Raw genomic sequence first — 17,966 nt, forward strand, 5'->3', positions numbered from 1 at the left:
TCTGGATGGCATCATCCCTGCGCTAGTAATAGAAGGAATGGATGCCATGGGTCTACATATTCGGAATATATATCGGGCATGCCTAGCACACGCTTATATTCCAATTAAATGGCGTGATGTGAAGGTGTTGTTCATTCCCAAACCAGGAAAACCCACCTACACAGACGCAAAAAGCTTTCGACCGATCAGCCTAATGTCCTTTCTGCTAAAAGGACTAGAAAGACTAGTAGATCGGTTCATAAGGGACACACACATTCCTAAGTGGCCACTTCACCATAGGCAACACGCCTACCAAAAAGGCAAATCCACGGAGACAGCACTCCATGAACTTACGGCAAAAATTGAAAAGGCGATGTCCGAATAAAGAATAAATAAAGAATAAATTTGTGATGCAGCAAGACAGCATGGAATCGAACCGCTGCTAATCAGTTGGATCCTTCACATGCTAGAGTGGAGAAAAATCCACATATCGGTCGGCCAGAAGTCTATTGAAGCAGGATGTCTCAGGGGCTGCCCACAGGGAGGGGTTCTCTCTCCACTGTTATGGCTCTTGGTAATGGATACCCTGCTGTGGCTCCTGGAGGACAAAAAAGTCTTCGCGCAAGCATTTGCGGACGACTTAGCCGTAATAATTACCGGCAAGTTTGCGGACACAGTATGTGACCGCTTGAATGCAACTCTGCATGTAATCCACAGCTGGTGCCTCCGCAATGGACTCACGGTGAACGCTAGGAAGACTGGACTAGTTATGTTCACTAGGAACGTCAGGTGGGGTAGCTATACGCTACCCACCTTAGCAGGGGCGGAAATCCAGCTGGCACAAACAGTCAAGTACTTAGGAGTACATTTCGACTCCAAGTTAACGTGGAAGCATCATATCCAGGAACAATATCAGAAATCCTGCAGATTGCTCTGGTGCTGTAGGAATGCGATAGGTAAGACCTGGGGACTTTCACCTAAACGGATATGCTGGACGTATACATCCATAATAAAACCCATTTTGATGTATGCATGCATCGTCTGGTGGCCAAGACTGAACTTTGCTAACAGCAGGAAGCTGCTAACGCAGATTCAGAGACTTTGTTGCCTAAGTATTACTGGAGCAATGAGTACTACGCCGACTGCGGCACTTGAAGCTATCCTAAATTTACCCCCAATTCACTTGGAGGTGAAACGGAAAGCGGCCAACGACGCATATGGGCTCGATACCATTGGGGCGTGGAAAGGCGGCCAATCCAACGGGCATGCGTCTATCTGGAAATTCCTTGGAAAACATCCGGTAGCCCTGATGCCGACCGATCATATGGTTTCCAGATTCGTCTTTGAAAAGACATATACTGTCGTAATCACCGAAAGAGAAGAATGGTCGACAAGTGGCCATGAGTCTTTTCAGATTACAGATCTAATAATCTTCACCGACGGGTCAGTTATGGAGGATGGATCAGGTGCAGGGGTGTTCTCGGAGAATCCGATTATAGAACTGGCCCGACCTCTCGGAAAAATGACGACCATATTCCAGGCGGAGATATATGCCATTTCATTGACAGCAGAAGAATGTCTGCGACAGAAATGGAGGGGTCGCACCATTCGAATCTGTTCCGACAGTTGGGCGGCATTATCAGCGCTAAATGGCAATAACATATCAAGCAAGTTGGTGTGGAGTTGTCATCAGGTGCTGCTGAAACTTGGCCGACTGAACGAAACATTCCTGATGTGGGTGCCGGGGCACTCTAACATCGCCGGCAATGAGGAGGCTGACAGACTAGCTCGCCGAGGGTCTGGATCCACAATGGTGGGGCCAGAACCAGCTCTTGGAATCCGACCATCTACTGTCAAGTCTACTCTGAAGAGTGAAATTGCAAGGATTCACGCAACCGAGTGGAAAAATTTGGACTCTTGCCGGCAAGCGAAAATCCTTGTGAAGGAGCCTGGAGCCACTAGAGCGGCATTTTTGTTGTCTCTTAAGAAGTCGGACATGAAAACCCTAGTAGGGCTTTTGACGGGACACTGCCCCTTAAACTACCATATGGAAAAGATTGGGGTAGTGGTTTCGGCTGTGTGCAGCCAATGTGAGGAGGAGGAGGAGACGGCCCTGCACTTTTTATGCAGCTGCCCGGCATCCTCAGATCTCAGACGAAGACACCTTGGCAAGGTTTTCTTCAATGAAGAATCTGCACACTCTCTGCCTCTTGAGAATGTTCTCAGATTCGCTAAAGCCTGCGAACACCGTAGGCGGGAAGCCATTGAATAGGCAACTTACGGGGATAGTACAATGGGCCTAATAATGGCCTGAGTGCTCGGGGCTGCGGCTCCCCCAGTTAACTAAACTAACTAACTAGTGAAGTGATCCTGCTTTCCGAGATTGCAAATCCCCATCTTTATTTTACAGGCAAAGCAACTTATTATGAGCTGGGCAGGACTGAAATCAAATGATTACAAAACGCATCATTTTTTTGCAAAGGGATGGTTTTTTCGTATCTAATTGGCGGTAGAATGTATCTTGCATTTCTAGTGGTCAACTTTAGGGTTTTGAGTTTCTAATGTGGTGGTATAATGATGAGGCTCAGAAGTTTCATATTGAGATTGTTAGCGGCAACATCATCAACAAGAACAGTAAAAGCAGCAATTAGAAAAGCACAACCGAGGTTAGCAAACATTTTTAGAAGTAGTGGCATTACACAATGCTCGACAGCTCTCGCATCTAAAAAGGTAATGCCAAGTATAAACCCTTTTCCAAATAGCATGAAATTAAAAGGATATCCTCTCCGGATCTCTTCTGAAAAGGTAGCGAAATCCACTGTCCCAGTGTGGAAGGCGACATGAATTAGTAGATTTACTGGTGAGAGAAAAGAATACCTTTAGTAACCAAAAAGAAGGGACGTCTTCGAGTCTGAGGTTGAAAAAATTATATTGGTGAAAAACAGTGATAAAGCTATCCACCAGTTGTGGCAGAGAGTAGATCTCATTCGGAAAAGAAAGGCAGAGAAAGAGGGAGTGTTCAACAACTGCGAAGAGGGCTTATAGAAAATGAAAGCTGGGCCTGGAGTCAAACAAAATACCTCCATCGACAGTGAAAACCGCATAATGGAGATAGAAGAACTCGTTTATCAACAAAGCTTTTGAAAGGCTCCCGAAGAGGAATTGAAATAGCTACTGTAGTCCCTGGCTGAGTACAATAACCAGCCGGAGGGAGAACAGCCAACTGTACGAGAGGGTGAGACTGAATCTGCCGCTAACGACGGAACAAGTGGAAATCCACGAGTTGGTAACCAAGCGAACCCACCACCGTCGAAATACAACTGAGCTGCAGTACCAACAGCGTAAGTTGGACAATGACCATAATGACCCTAGTATAGTAAAATTAGAGTCAGTGATAGCAATAGCGGCACTAAAGAAAAGAATGAAGAACAAACTAGGACAAGACGCCCTACTCATCAAGCAGAATGGTGGGGCCCTTTTACGAAACTTCCTCAACAAATTCGTCTACAGAAAAAAAAGGAAAGTACTCATGATTCTGGTTCCTGGTCTTCAAAGGATGACTTGCATACTGCGAGTGAAAATATGCAGCCACGGGACTACTTGCGAAGCGATGGGGTCGATTGTGTGCAAAGGACGACCTGACTCCTTGCTTCTCGGTGAATTGTATTAAAATAAGGGCTCATCATTGTCCTACCCTAATAGATCTGCAATACCATAAACTTACGAGTGGGTTTTTATAACCTGGAGGATGGTTTCCCCTAGGTTTTCTGTGCGGAAATATTTACTATTTTTCAGGGTGGCACGGGTTTCAGGAAAAACTTGTTGTGTTGGAAGTTGAAATTTCGAATATGGAAGACAACAGCCTAGTTAGAGGAGACTTCAGCGGTAGAATTTTTGAGTGGCAGATAACTCAACCAAGCTATTGGAGAATGTCTAGGCGGGGACTATTAATTCTCAATTATAAAGAAATTGGGGAAGATAACCTTATCCACAAAGAACAGAAAAGCCCCCACACCGAATGGCATTTCCACCGAGTTGTAGAAGCTTGTACTTTGCTCTAAGGTTTGGTACTCAGGACGTTCTACGCATGCATGGCAGTCGGTATTTTTTCTCCTACTGAAAAATTGTGAAGCTTGTCCTGATAAGCAAAAGCAGAAGAGACCCTGGATTGTTGGTTTGGATTGGTACCATCCTTTCAGTGTGTTCAAAACATTGAAAAATTTCTCAATAAGCTCAATAAACGATCACTGGCTAATGCCTTGCATGCTGCGGTAGATCTGCTGCCAAAACGATGTTATTTTACAGCGGAGAGATTCTCATTTGGTCCGAATGAGAAAGTGGCCCAAGTCCTGGGCGCACAGGGAACGAGCACAGCGAGTTAATAGATGAATAACTGAATAAAGATTTTCCGTGGCTGTGGAGAAAGTCGAAATAGTCGCGCTGACCTTACCGTATATAAAGATGCAGCTGGAATGTTGCGATTGGTCAGCAGATAGCCAATATCGGAGGACCTACATCCGGTAGACGTCGTTTGATAATGAGCGTCGTTCAGTTCATCTTTCTCGACGGTTCTAAAGTATGTATTGGTGCCTTAGTAAGCAGATGCACCACAAGCGGTTAGCACAGGGACGAGGAGTGTCCTTCTGCCAGGCCACCTCGGAACCAATACTATCGGCGAGAATACATGTAGTCGATTGACATGTTATATTCGAAGCTTTCCAAACCAAAGAGATTGACATAGATTGGATAGACGGCTGGGTAGGTGAGACTCCCTGAACTATCTTTGAAGCTTTTGTGAATCTCATATGCTATTAGATGACCTTATTTTTTCAGTACTTCAGCTATATCCCTTTCCTTGGCATCGTAAGATAAATCGTCGTTTGCAGTGCATTTCCTCTTTCACAGAGTGTGGTTAACCGTTTCAACCTTGCAAAACTTCACAGCTTCATGCCGCCTAACAGGGAATAAATAACCTTTAGTAATAAATCTTATAAAATGTGAATTGGAGGTAATAAATAAATATAAATTGTGATCAATTTTGAATCGAATTGAATATCAGCTGCTGTTACTAATAGCCCAAACCGAACTTTACTGCCGAATCATAAAATGAATCCTACAAATTGTAACCTTCCAGGCTACGTGACTCTGTAAATCATTTCCATCAAGCCATAAAATAATGAAAACATTAAAATGTATGTCTTTTCATTTCTTGTAACTACGCTGTGAACCATAAAATTGTAAAACACAAGAACAGGAGACCCCTGTCACGTTAATCATAGTTCAGTCCTTCCAAGAGGACGCAGAGGTCAACCTCTACCTCCTGCTGTCTTTGTCTAGCCAGGAGCGAGTTAGTCACTCGATTAGCAACACTGTTTTCCATTGCTTTGTTACATTATAAAGTAATTAAATGTTGCTCTTAATTCTCCTAATAATGTCTTTTGTAATGGCATAACTATAGTCCTGGGGGTCAGCCATGAGCATAGGGTAGAGTTGGATCCAATACCGAGAGATTTTTCCCTTCGTGTAGAAAAGAAGAAAGGCAGGCTACTAGCTAACACCTCTAACACCTTTCGACTTAAAAAATCTTGACGTAAGTTTCGTCTAAAAGCTGGCAAAGAAGCGCAGGAGAGATACTCCCAAGTGGAGGAGAGAAGTCATATAACTTTTTGGAAGTAATTTCCCTATGAAGTGACGAAGTGAAATTCGGTACACGGTGACAAAATGACCACTAGGACTAAAACAACTGAATGAAACAAAACAATTTTTCCATAGTAGGCTGAGTCCCCCTGCTGTTATGCCTAGAACTTTTCTCCGGCCTCCCCTACGTCGCCCCTCAGTTTAGTCCTGAAGTACCGCAAGTATAATTCACACATCCTCCCTGGCTGACTTTTCGACATTCGAACTCGGTATTAGTTTCGTTAGTTTTCTCATTCGTTTTCTTCTTGTTTCACTTGGAGAAGTTGTAAAACTTTAATTGCTTGAGTGCCTGTCATAAATCAAGTTTGTCTAACACATAAATTTTGTGTCCTTAAGGATTCATTATGGCGACGAGGTCCTTTTCTGTCGTATTTATGGTCACCATATTATGGCCGGTCACAGTATTTTCTTGGTCCATCGGTCTTCAATGCTATTACAAATTCACCCACAGAGGAAAATTTTCATTCAACAAATGATTGCGGAAAAACCAAAACCATCAAAGATTCAAAGGACACGCAGTGCGGGGTAGGAGATTTAGGAATTTAGGTGAAGTGTGCGAAATATTTAGGAAATAATTTTTTTATGCTGGTGATTTATGTGTACATGTCGGGAAAGTATAAGTTTCGAAGGTTTTAGATGGAATTTAGTGTAAATTTTAAATGTAATTTATGAGATTACTTTCTTAATTATATTTGGGTTGCTTGAGAGTTAAGTGAGAAAGGATTGCCTCAACAAATTTTTCGTGTCAATCATTGGATGTTTGTTGGAAGGGCAGGGCAGGGATGAGGCAGCTTCTACTGAGTTATGTCTACCCTGAACGAAACTGTAAACTATTTTTAAAATTTTCTATACAGCTATAAGTATGGCCCTATCCGCCAATTGTGGTCGCGTCTGATGGGAGACTTGGTAGCTCCTCACAGCGCGTCTGTCTGTCTATTGATATTGCTAAGACATTTTTTGTAGGAAGTGTGAACCCCACACATGCAGTGAGTAACATCGTGCTACGTTAAGCTTAAGGGGGGTCTCCATACATACAAAAGGGGGCCGTACATTTTTTCCTCCAATATAATAATAAAGCTGACCAGTTCTGGCATTTGATGCAAAAAGGACGGATGATGCCCAGGCTGAAAATTGATTCCTGATTCTCTGAAACTGCCCAAACGAAAAAATTGAAAAAAATCACGAAGACCACGGTGCATAGGCTCGAAAATATCCTTCGTACCGATCCCTTCTCAAATAAAGTTAGTATATTACTATATTTGTTAGAATGTGGCTGGAAACCTTACGGTATGCCTTAAGTTAATTCTTAATTGAGTAATATAGGCATGATACTGACAAGTTTAATGGAAATCGCATTATTACTAAAAAAGGTAAAATTTGTCCCATTTGTGCAAATTTATTTCAATCTAAGCTTTTGAATGTTAGTAACACACTAAATTGAATAGTCTAGCATAGCAAATGCCACAAATGACAAATGTCCACTCAAATACTCTTGTATGAGAAATACACAAGACCTTCCATACCTGAAGCACGAATCATCTGTTTTTTAAGGTTGTGGGTAAAAACAAACCTTATTAAAATCGGTTTACTGTCTGTCTGCCTTTTGTTTCTTTTATGCGTTGGAAGGTGGAAAGGTTCAAAACCTACCGCTCGCTCCTGCCATATGGTTATGTGAGACTTTCACTCACTTAAACAACCTCCTTCTCCTTCGCTTACCCCGCGGGGCTGCTATTTTGGTATTACGTCACAGGGCAGAATCAGTTACGAAATGCGCCTCGTGTTGTTATTTGTAACTCCCCTCCAAAGCTCCTCTTCCTCAGCAAATTGTGGATCGCCTTCATTCATTTTTCCACCGCCCTTCAAGATGTTTCAGAGGCTAACATGTGGTCCACGATAATCTCGAGTGTCAACCGTGCTCCGGTGTCAATTTCCGGCTCGCTCTGTGTGCGGCGAACCGCGGGCAATTAAAAATAACATGTTACGCATCTTCCGGAATCATCACGCATGTTGGGCAATACGGGGAGTCGTCACGCCCGAAGCGATAAAGAAATGCACGGTACCCTCCGTGTCCGCTTAGGAACTGACTAAAGTGGTAACGCACCTCACCGTACCTTGAGACATCTGGAATAATCCTATGTGTTCAGCGTCCTTTATCATTCCATCTTTTTTGCCATTCCAAAATAGATTCACTTCAAGCTAATTGCCGACAATAGGTAAAGGACTCGCCAATTGCATATGATAGAGGCTTTGACCCTGGTTCGCCAAGATGTAGATGGGGACCATGCTTGTTATCACACAGGTTGCTTCGTATGATTTTGTACAGTAAGCGCATGACGTTTGTAATGCACTCAATCGGTATGGAGCTGCGATTTTCATGCTATTTGCTTTCAACTTCAAAGACGGTGCCAAAACTGTCTGTCTGTCTTTTTTTTTTTTTAGGTATTACATCACGGGGCGGAGTTAGCTTACTTTAGCTAGGTCTCCTTCCGTCTACCCGCGGGGTCCGTAACCGCGTCTTCCTCACTTCTTCTGTTTTTCGCAGTTTTTCCTGGATTACAGCTATCATGGAATTGATCGCATCCCAGTCTTCCTGACAGGCTACCATTCTTCGGACAAAATTTTCCGGTGATAGCACTTCACCTAGAGTTTCCTCCAGGTTCCTCCTTTCTTCCACGAACCTAGGACACTGGAAGAAAACGTGCGCCGGGTCCTCTGGGACCCCGCAGTTTGGACAATTAGGCGAGGTGTCCAATTTAAACCTGTACAGGTATTCACGGTATCCTCCATGGCCGGTGAGAAACTGGGTGAGATTATAATTGATCTCCCCATGCTTTCTCTCCAGCCACTCCCCGATGGAAGGGATCAACCTGTAAGTCCAACGACCCTTTTCTGACTGGTCCCATCGCTGTTGCCACCTGCTTATGGATCTCTCCCTTTCGGCTTTTTTCACCTGAGATAAGGGAGAGATGGACCTGGTGTTATAAATGTTCATCATTTCGGTTGCCAGGATGTCAATCGGCATCATTCCCGAGATGACGAACGCTGCATCATCTGAGACGGTCCTGAAGGCAGAACACACCCTTAGGGATGTTCTTCTGTAGACCGCATTCAGTTTATGTGTATTGCCTAAAACCTGCAGTGCTTTTCCCCAAATGGGACTGCATACAGCATGATAGAGCTCACTACTCTGGCTATGAGCAGCCTGCAAGTATGCCGCGGGCCTCCTACGTTCGGCATCATCCTTGCCAGAGAAATACTCGTGGTGGATGCTCGTTTACAAGTATGCTCTATGTGCTGCTTAAAATTAAGTCCTCCGTCTATCATCACCCCCAAATATTTGATGGCCGGCTTGGAAGTGATGATACGATTCCCGATTCTAATGTAGGCGTAATTTCTTTTGCGGCGCTTAGTGATGAGGACCGCTTCCGTCTTTTCCTCCGCAAGTGCCAGTCCAGCACTCTCTAACCAAGCCTTAATAACACTGATTGCTTCGCTTGAGTACAACTCAGCATCCTCGAGATGCTTTGCAACCACAACCAGTGCTATATCATCGGCGTAACCCACCACCGTAGTCTCCTCCGGAACCGGAAGGTTGAGCACATCATTATACATGATGTTCCACAGTAGCGGGCCCAGTACAGAGCCCTGGGGGACACCCGCGGAGACAACGTACTCTTTGGATCCGTCATCGGTATCATTCCAGAGTGTCCGCTCTTTCAAGTAGCTATCGATAATAGCGGCGAGGTAGGTGGGAACTCCAATCGTCGCCAGAGACTTTCGTATAAGGTTCCAATTGGCCGAGTTAAATGCATTCCTCACATCTAGGGTCACCACCAGGCAATATTTGCTGGTACAACCCCTTCCGTGAATTGCATTTTCGGCCAAGCCAGTAACCATTTTGATGGCATCGATGGTTGATCTGGCTTTCCGGAACCCATACTGCCTATCTGAAAGGCCCCCTTGGCTCTCGACGACTGGAAGTAATCTATTATAAATGGCCCGCTCCAACATTTTCCCCATAGTGTCTAGAAGACATATGGGCCTATAGGAGGACGGTTCACCTGGAGGTTTGCCAGCCTTAGGCAACAGTACCAGCTTCTGCCGCTTCCATGGTGCAGGAAAAATACCCTCCGACATGCACGTTTCAAACAGCTCCGCGAACATATCCGGTCTACTTTTGACGGCAAGTTTGAGAGCCTAATTCGGTATGCCGTCAAGACCCGGAGCTTTACTGTCGCCTATTCGGCTGCAGATCTCTAGCAGCTCGTCCCTGGTGACTGGTGGAATCGGCGTCACATTCAGGGGGCGCTGGAAGGTGTCAGCACCCCCTCTTGCTGGGGAAATAACCCCTGGATTATTTTCAACAAGAGCATAGGGCACGTGATCTGCGGAGACGATCGGCCTCTAAATCGTCCTGTCACGATTTTATAGGCGCTACGCCACGGATTTATGTCCGCTTCCGAACAGAGCCCCTTAAAACATTCCCTCTTACTCCGCTGGATGGCGAGCTTGAGGTTCTTGCGAGCTTCCCTATAGGCATGCTCCTTTTGCCCCTGATCGATCCTACCTATTGCCCTCTGAGCCGTTCGTCTGGCTCTGTGGCAAATCGATCGAAGATTGGCAAGTTCACTATTCCACCAATAATTGGGTCTTCTAGTGGGGAATGAACATCTCCTAGGCATCGACGCGTCACATGCTTTAGAGATGCTCTGTGTGACATGGAGAACTCTATCCGTGGAGGTGCCTGCTTTGCTAGGCAAGTCTAGCCACACCTCCATGAATGTCTGCTCATCCATCGCTTTGGCAGACCATCCTGGTGTTCCTCTGGATTTCGGCTTCCGGGGTGCGGATCTCCTGCTTTGTGGCTCCATCCTTAGTTCAAAGGTGATTGCCTGGTGGTCGCTGTACGTGAAGTCCTCACTAACTTGCCAGGACATGTCACGTGCTAACGCAGGGCTGATAAAAGTCAGATCTACAATTGACCCAGTTCCCCCTTTCTGATAAGTGTTTATATCGCCTTCGTTGGCCAGAACCACATCCAACTGGGCGAATGCTTTTAATAAGCACCGCCCCCTTGCGTTAGTCTCTTTGCTGCCCCACTCGATAGCCCACGCATTAAAGTCACCGGCTATCACCTTTGGACTCCGTCCCTTTGCATCGTGAACAAGATCGTCTAACAGTTCTTCAAACTCGGGCAGTGTGAGGCTCGGTGGGGCGTAACAGCTATATATGAATATACCGCTTATTTTGGCCCACAGAAAGCCTCTAGCCGCCTGACCCATGCCATATTGTATGGCTTGACGACCGCACGCCCATATCGCCGCTCCATCAGTGGAATCTGTGACCCATACAGCACCGTCAAGATTTCTGTACGGTTCACTAATGATAGCAATCTCCATTGCGGATTCGTAAGTGGTCTGCGCAAGCAAATCTTGTGCGACCCTGCAATGATTAAGGTTTATTTGTATTAACCTCATTTTTTCACTGCAGTTAACGCCTTCCTAAATTCTGGGCATTTCCCACTTCCGGCAATATGCCGGTTATCCCTTCCCTCCTTTTCTTCGCACAAAATGCATTTGGGGTCTCTATTGCACTCTTTGGCAATATATCCTTTTTCCGCACATCTTCGACATCGATCGGACCGATCGATGCCGCTAGTGCATGCCTTTGCGAAGTGTCCAAACATTAGGCATTTGAAGCACCTTTTTAAGGAGATCTGTTCCCTTAGTCGGCAAACAACCCATCCAATCCGAACCTTCCCCACGGCCAACAACTTCTGCGCTGACTCCACTGGCAGTCGCATTGTGGCCGTTTGAGTACCGCCATAAGCCTTTCTTAGGCTCACGATGGATTCTTCCCTGAAATCCTCCAACTTGAATTGTTCCTTCAAGGCAGTGCAGATCTCTTCTCTGGATGTTACCTCATCGAGATCCTTGCACTGAATATAGATCTCATGTTTTTGGGAACGAACCGCGACATTCTCCCCAAGTGAGTTTAAAACTTGGTTACGAAAGTCGTCAGTTTTACCCACGATGGATTTTTTCAGCTCAAACATGAGATCACCTTTCTGGGTTCTCCGGATTTTGCTAACATTTCCGCCTAGGTCTTTTAGGTCGGGGTCAGATTTCACCTTCTTCAGTATCTCCGCATATGTTAGATGTCCTCTGCTGGAGATTACAATTGCCTCCGGGCGAATTCGCACCTTTGGTTTCTTATTTCTTTTTTTATTCACGACCTTAGTCCAACCATCGTTCTTATTTTCTTTCAGTTTCGGTTCGCTAGCCGACTTTCCTACTTTTGGTACTTTGGGCCCTTCTGAACTTTTAGTTCCCTTTGTTGGACTGGGAAAAACCCCTTTTTTCCTTTTTGGGGCCTGTTGATTCGCCAAAGTTTCCCCCTCCTTGTCTCTCCCTCTTTTACTTGAGCGAAGGTCGGCGACTTTGTGCTTGGGTGTCACTTGGGTCGCCTGTGACACTGTTGAGGCTGGGATGTCCGGCTTTTCCTTAGGCTTTCTTATTTCTTCCTGTGACCTATTATAAAGCACCCTGATGGCTCTCACCATGTTCTTAATGGCTTGGTGCACGTTGTGCTTGTCCTTGATGAATTCGGACAGCTCAACTATTTTAGTCCCAAGCTGCATAAAAAATAGTTCTTCTTGGTCAGGGCTCTGTTCTCGGTGAGTCCTGGCCAGACTACCCCTTTTACTGACTCCTTCACTTTTTTCAGTTGTTGAGCTCCCATGAGTTTTCTCTTTTGCCGACTTTGATATTGGAGGAGATCGTAAAATTGATGAGCTTCTCCTGAATGGATCTATTTGCTGCTGCTGGAGTACCTCTTGATCAGATCCGATGGGTGTCGAAATCGCCTTTTTTGGCCAGCTATCTCCTTTTAACCCATCATTCTTTGCCTTCGCAATTGGTGTTCTTGGCAGAGTTGTGCTTCGTTTGAACACCTCCTTCTCCAAATCTAAAACACTTGTAGTATTAGATGCAACGGTGGCCAAGTTGTCCACCACCGAAGCACTGCGGTCGAGGGATATCGACGGCCGGGAGCCCGCTTGCTCACTCCCAAATGCCGCCGGTACTGGGGTTCCGAGCCCCTGCACCGTAACTTTACTCCTTCTCAATTCGTCCATGTTGGTTTTATTTTCTGGATGTCCTTCCCATAGCCATTTTGGTCCACGCACCAGAGATGAGCAAACACTAGCCCATGCACAGTCAGAAAAGAAAAGTGCATGAATACATATTTACACATCAATAGGTATGCTCCTATCCGCCACCTGGGGTCGCGCCTGATGGGAGACCTGGCCACTCCTCACAGGACTGTCTGTCTGTCTGCCTGTCCGTCCGTCTGTCTGTCTGTCACACGTATTTTTCTCGGAAACAGTTATAGCGACTGATACCAAATTTGGTGGAAAGGTGGAACGGCGAACGCTCACGCATCCAGTAAGTTACATGAATGATGTACATCGAATTGAAGTGGGGAATCACCATTCATGCAAAAGGAGGCGTGTAATTTTTTTCACCAAATATAGTCATATGGGGTATCAAATGAAACGGGAGTGCGGGGGGCCGAAAGTGATCATTCATTTCACAGATCTATTCTCAGAAACTACCCAACCCAAAGATCTGAAAAAAATCAGGAGGCTTTCACTATATAGTGCCTAGGCTCCGAAATATTCTTCATACCGACATCTGTTCAAATAAAGTTAATAATAGTATATTACTATAATTTTTAGTTGTTTGGTAGTTTAAAGGTTTTGTAGCTTGATTGTCCAAATAAAAGTTGAAACTTGGATCTTGGATTACCAGATATGAAAACTTACCATCTTTTACAATGAGATGCAATTAATGGAATCTCAGACGTGAATAAAGGATGACTACCCGAGGAAGGATACGAGCTCTGAATATTAATCCGCTCTGCGGTATGTTTTTGAGTTTTATTTTATATGCAGGGTTTGCTAGTAAGGACTTTATTTGTAATACCGATTTTACGCCGTTCAACCGAAAATATTACAATTCATTCAATGAAAACCAAATTTAATAGAAGTTTAATTTCACATAAAAAGTGTCAGCAAGATCACTTAATTTAACGCAGTTGGATTTCTTGGCGCTATCAACAATAAATATCGTTGAAGGGACGAAATACGTATTTAGGAGTTCTCATTAGATTTTCTCACCCATTTACGGAAAAATGGCTCTTGTTTGGTCCCTAGCATCGTTCCCTGAGAAAGATGTCCTGATCAGGTGTCTCATATAGCTTTGTACAGTAGATACAATTTGTAGCTTCATGGTTCAAGGGCATTGGCATGGAGACATGCCATCTAGCCACATAGGCGATAGGCACATTATAATATTAATTCCTATTCACACTTATTTACTTTGAGAGAATAAGATAGTAGTTGCGGAGAAAACTGCTATATTCATGCTTACGATTATCCTAGGCCTGTACGGCCTTCTGGAAAACTCCGACGCAATGCACTTTCCTGTCCATACCATTGTACGTCGTCTAAGCATCCTCGTAATTTGTCGGTTATATGTAAAATTACTTTTGCATCTGCGGTTCTCGGGGATGACCGAGCGACAACAGTGCCCAATCTCAGGACGAATCATTTATTTGTAATTACACCCGCACGATGACTTAGAATGTTGCAACGCATATATGACTCAAACTCTAGTACTGCTTATGCAACAAGACTCCAAAGATACCTGGTGAATACTTTGTTACCGGATATCTACTTATTATACAAGTTCTCCGTAGTTTCCTGAACGGAACACTATTGAGCTTGTAGCCAGAAACCAGGTAGTCCACTGTACTGCTTGCTGGATCGGGTCTTAGGTACACTGGCTATTGTGTGGAAATGGATTGCTACAGTCGAGCACAATTCATAATTAGCAAGGACCATCACAAGACAACAACATAGAGAGCAGTGGTTCTGTTGACCTCCAAAATTAAAGCAATGCTATGCCGTCAGCGTAGCCTACAATGATACCCTTTTCAGCAACCGACACTTTGAGGACCTTGTAATACATGATGTTCCATAAAGATGGGCTCAACGTAGAATCCTGTGGGAAAGCCCCGGAAATAAAGTAGTCCATTTTACTATTGTGTTCTTTTTTCCAGATAGTTATCTATAAGTTCGGCCATTATACCGTCGCTAGGACTCTTCTTAACAAGTTCTCTAAATATATGTGATTGTCAATATTCGCTAAATAGGGCGTCAAACCATTATCCTTTTCACCCATTGAATTTGACTATGTGGAAACCGAATGGTCGGTCTGATAAGTTTCCCACACTTTCAACAACGGGGAGACGATAAGTTCGTGGTGATCGCTATGGGGGTAGTGTTGTCTAACAATTTTGTTCTTTCGCCTCCGAAACCAGATTGCTCCTTATGTCCCTGAAGTTAGCTAATATGAACCTTGCAGGAGCAAATCAACTCTAGATGTTTAGGCCACCTATTGAGGTTCACACAAAGCTGATTGCTGGCAGACCTATATACTATATTCCTGTATGCTCTGGTTGCCTGACGTCACTAACGTCACTTCACACGTCAAATTAATCACCTACATTACTTCTGAGGTTTCCTTAGGGCTCACTTATCATAATAGCGTGTGCTTCCGGTTCTTGGATGGTCTGCGAAAATAGATCCTGGACGAAAGTACCGATCGAGTGGATTTTTGATAACATGAACAAACAATTGCTGGTTAACTATGGTAAAAACACAGTGAATGGATCAAACGATTAGCGAGAAATACATTAGGTTTTTGAATATCTAAAAGGTATGGATATATTATGGACCATCACATCAAAAAACCAATATTTTAATAATTACTCTAGATATTCATCACACGATCAGTTAGAATTTCAAACACAGTCGGTCGCCCACATTTTGCTGAATCCATTTTAAAAAACTGCCCACTCGGACATTAACTCCAGCCTTGTGAATCAACCCACATTCGTGGCGATACCCAATTATTCCGATCAGAAATTGCCGAACGTTTAGGAAGTAAGCAGGACCTCCAGTATCAAGAACGCAACCTCCTCTCGGCGGAGTATAAGTACAGATTTCCGTATTATAAACTTCCGGCATTATTTGTTGACATTCGGAAAGTGATATAACTGAGACCTTAGTTTTTAACAGAACTGCTGATCGGCTCTCATTAGCTCCTGTTTGGCCCCAACCAACCATTGTTAAATATTGTCCTAAGAAATCTGAATCTCTGTAAAATAGGAAAGTGTTAATGAAAAACATTTTCAGAAGTTAGTGAACTGTCCACACCGATAATAGAAAGGAAGACATGCGGGGCCTACTGCCAAGGTCCATTCCAGTGGTTTTGTAAGTTTAAGAAGCGCTAAATAGTAAACATTTGTCTTCAGCAATTGATATGACTCTACCATGATATGTTGCGTATATTGTGTTGGATGAGCTATAAATGATAAAGTTGGGGATTCGCTTTTATTGAGTGAATCAATACTTAGAAATGTTCTTTATGTGACGTTTATGACTATACCGAAGCTAACTAATAATTTACCTAGATTCGTAGCATGTTGTCCAGCAACCACCATTAAACTTCCAGGTGGTTTATAGTTTCGTATGCAAGTTGCGGTACTCAACACATAAAATGGTGAAACTATGAAAATAGAGCATGGAGAATTTAAAATTGAAATCCGATTATTGGAAAAGCATATGGGGATTTCCAAGGTATAAACTCGGTCCAAACTACGGTTTAGAATAGAGGAGATTCTGGAAAGCGCGCTTTTGAAATTTTCATGTGTTACTCTCTTCTCTCTAAATGGGGATTATAATGTTGTACAGCAGTAAGCCTTGCGGGAGCGCAAATTCGAGCGTAGCACCGATTTTGAAGAGATGTATGGAAGGAGCTTCCAGAAGGGATCATTACGGCCGTAATGGAGTGCTTAAATGGGAGACAGGTTTTAATTAAACTTTGATCGGAAAGTGTCTACTGCTGTAAATTTTTGACGAGTGTAATAATTTGTACTTTACTTTCTGCTTGTCACCTTTATTCATTTGTGGCATATATTGTTTGGATCACAAGAATCAGTATATTGAATAGAATGCTTGGAGGTTCCGACATCGAGGCTCAAGCAACCCGTCAAAACCTTACGGAAGAGTGGAGGTGTAAACTTTTTCTGAAATACCTTGCGCTTCTGAATCGTCTAACCTCTCAATCTATGCTAGTATGGTTTATATAAAAACATTGGCAGGATCGAAGGAAGCATTTGGATTTATGCAAATGTACTCTGGGTACAGCTCCAGGTATAATTGGTCCCATTACTCACTTATAGTAGCACCACAGTATATCTCATATTGTCCAACACCTTCTACATTCTCGCAGTTTCCATTACAATATGTTCCAGGGGGATTAACAGCAACCAACCCCACAACAGAAGGAAATTCAAAAAGTCCAGCTTCATTTCCGCCAGCAATTTTGTCGGTAAAACTCCATCCACAGTCACAGTCTGCAGGTTCTTCCTAAACCGCTTCTATTAAACAATTAATGGTGATGTTTTTGCTTATCTGTGCAGCTACTGTCAATGACTGAAATAATGAAGATGTCATAACTCTTCCACTGGTACAGTAAAATCGTGTGTTTGACAAATCCCGACTGCCAACATTGTTCAACGCAAGGAACTCGCGACCACAGACGGAACTGAGCTGGTGAAAATGTGTGAATTAAGCCCCTGTATCTGTCAGTTTACCATTTATATGGTAAATAGTGGTTAAAAGTTCCTTACCTCTGCAACTTCTATGGTACAATTTGCTGCAACATGATATTCAATTGGAGCTTTAAACACGATGCGGCAGGAAGACATTCCGTTTTCTGGAACATGTGGAATGCCAAAGGTAATGGGTTCGTTTGGACTAACCAACTGGTCGAAGTCACAGTTTTCAAAGAGCGCGGCACAAGGAAGAACATATTGGAATAGTATGAACCAAGTTAGAAGTGCTGATAAGAAATTTACTTTGAATCGACCGTTTTTAATTTTCCCATTTCTTTGTATTATTTCGACACTACAGAACTGGATCATCTCTTAAGGTTTAACTTCAAATACTGCAAAGATAGATTATATGATTTCTACTTTTAGAAGTCTTTATGGTTTTATTACACCCACAGAGCACCATATGAGCACTGCATTTAAACCACAAAATGCATTCATTCATATTTTATTACTACATATCGTAAAATTTCTACCGTTATTAAACATGGCACGGCGAAATCACAGTTGGATACACATCTGTCCTTACAAACTGAAAGGCTCTTACC

At 43.7% G+C, this 17,966-nt stretch overlaps 1 protein-coding gene across 3 annotated transcripts; it reads right to left on the minus strand.

The window, feature by feature from the left end:
- Nucleotides 1-15,486: 15,486 nt before the first annotated feature.
- Nucleotides 15,487-17,726, minus strand: LOC119659978 (venom serine protease 34-like). Of its 3 annotated transcripts, none has more exons than XM_038068346.1 (5): nt 17,437-17,726; nt 16,981-17,351; nt 16,212-16,310; nt 15,959-16,106; nt 15,487-15,899 (listed from the first exon to the last, which is right to left on the minus strand). In XM_038068346.1, the coding sequence occupies exons 3-5, from the start codon at nt 16,243-16,245 to the stop codon at nt 15,536-15,538; spliced, it is 546 nt and encodes a 181-aa protein (XP_037924274.1). In that variant the 5' UTR covers nt 16,246-16,310; nt 16,981-17,351; nt 17,437-17,726; the 3' UTR covers nt 15,487-15,535. The 3 variants fall into 3 exon arrangements, with proteins under 3 accessions (XP_037924274.1, XP_037924273.1, XP_037924275.1); XM_038068345.1 differs by having other exon boundaries at nt 16,981-17,356; XM_038068347.1 differs by lacking the exons at nt 16,212-16,310; nt 16,981-17,351.
- Between the last annotated feature and the right edge of the window lie 240 nt (nt 17,727-17,966).

The sequence above is a fragment of the Hermetia illucens genome, chromosome 6, assembly GCF_905115235.1.
Source record: "Hermetia illucens chromosome 6, iHerIll2.2.curated.20191125, whole genome shotgun sequence".
Classification (NCBI taxonomy): domain Eukaryota; kingdom Metazoa; phylum Arthropoda; class Insecta; order Diptera; family Stratiomyidae; genus Hermetia; species Hermetia illucens.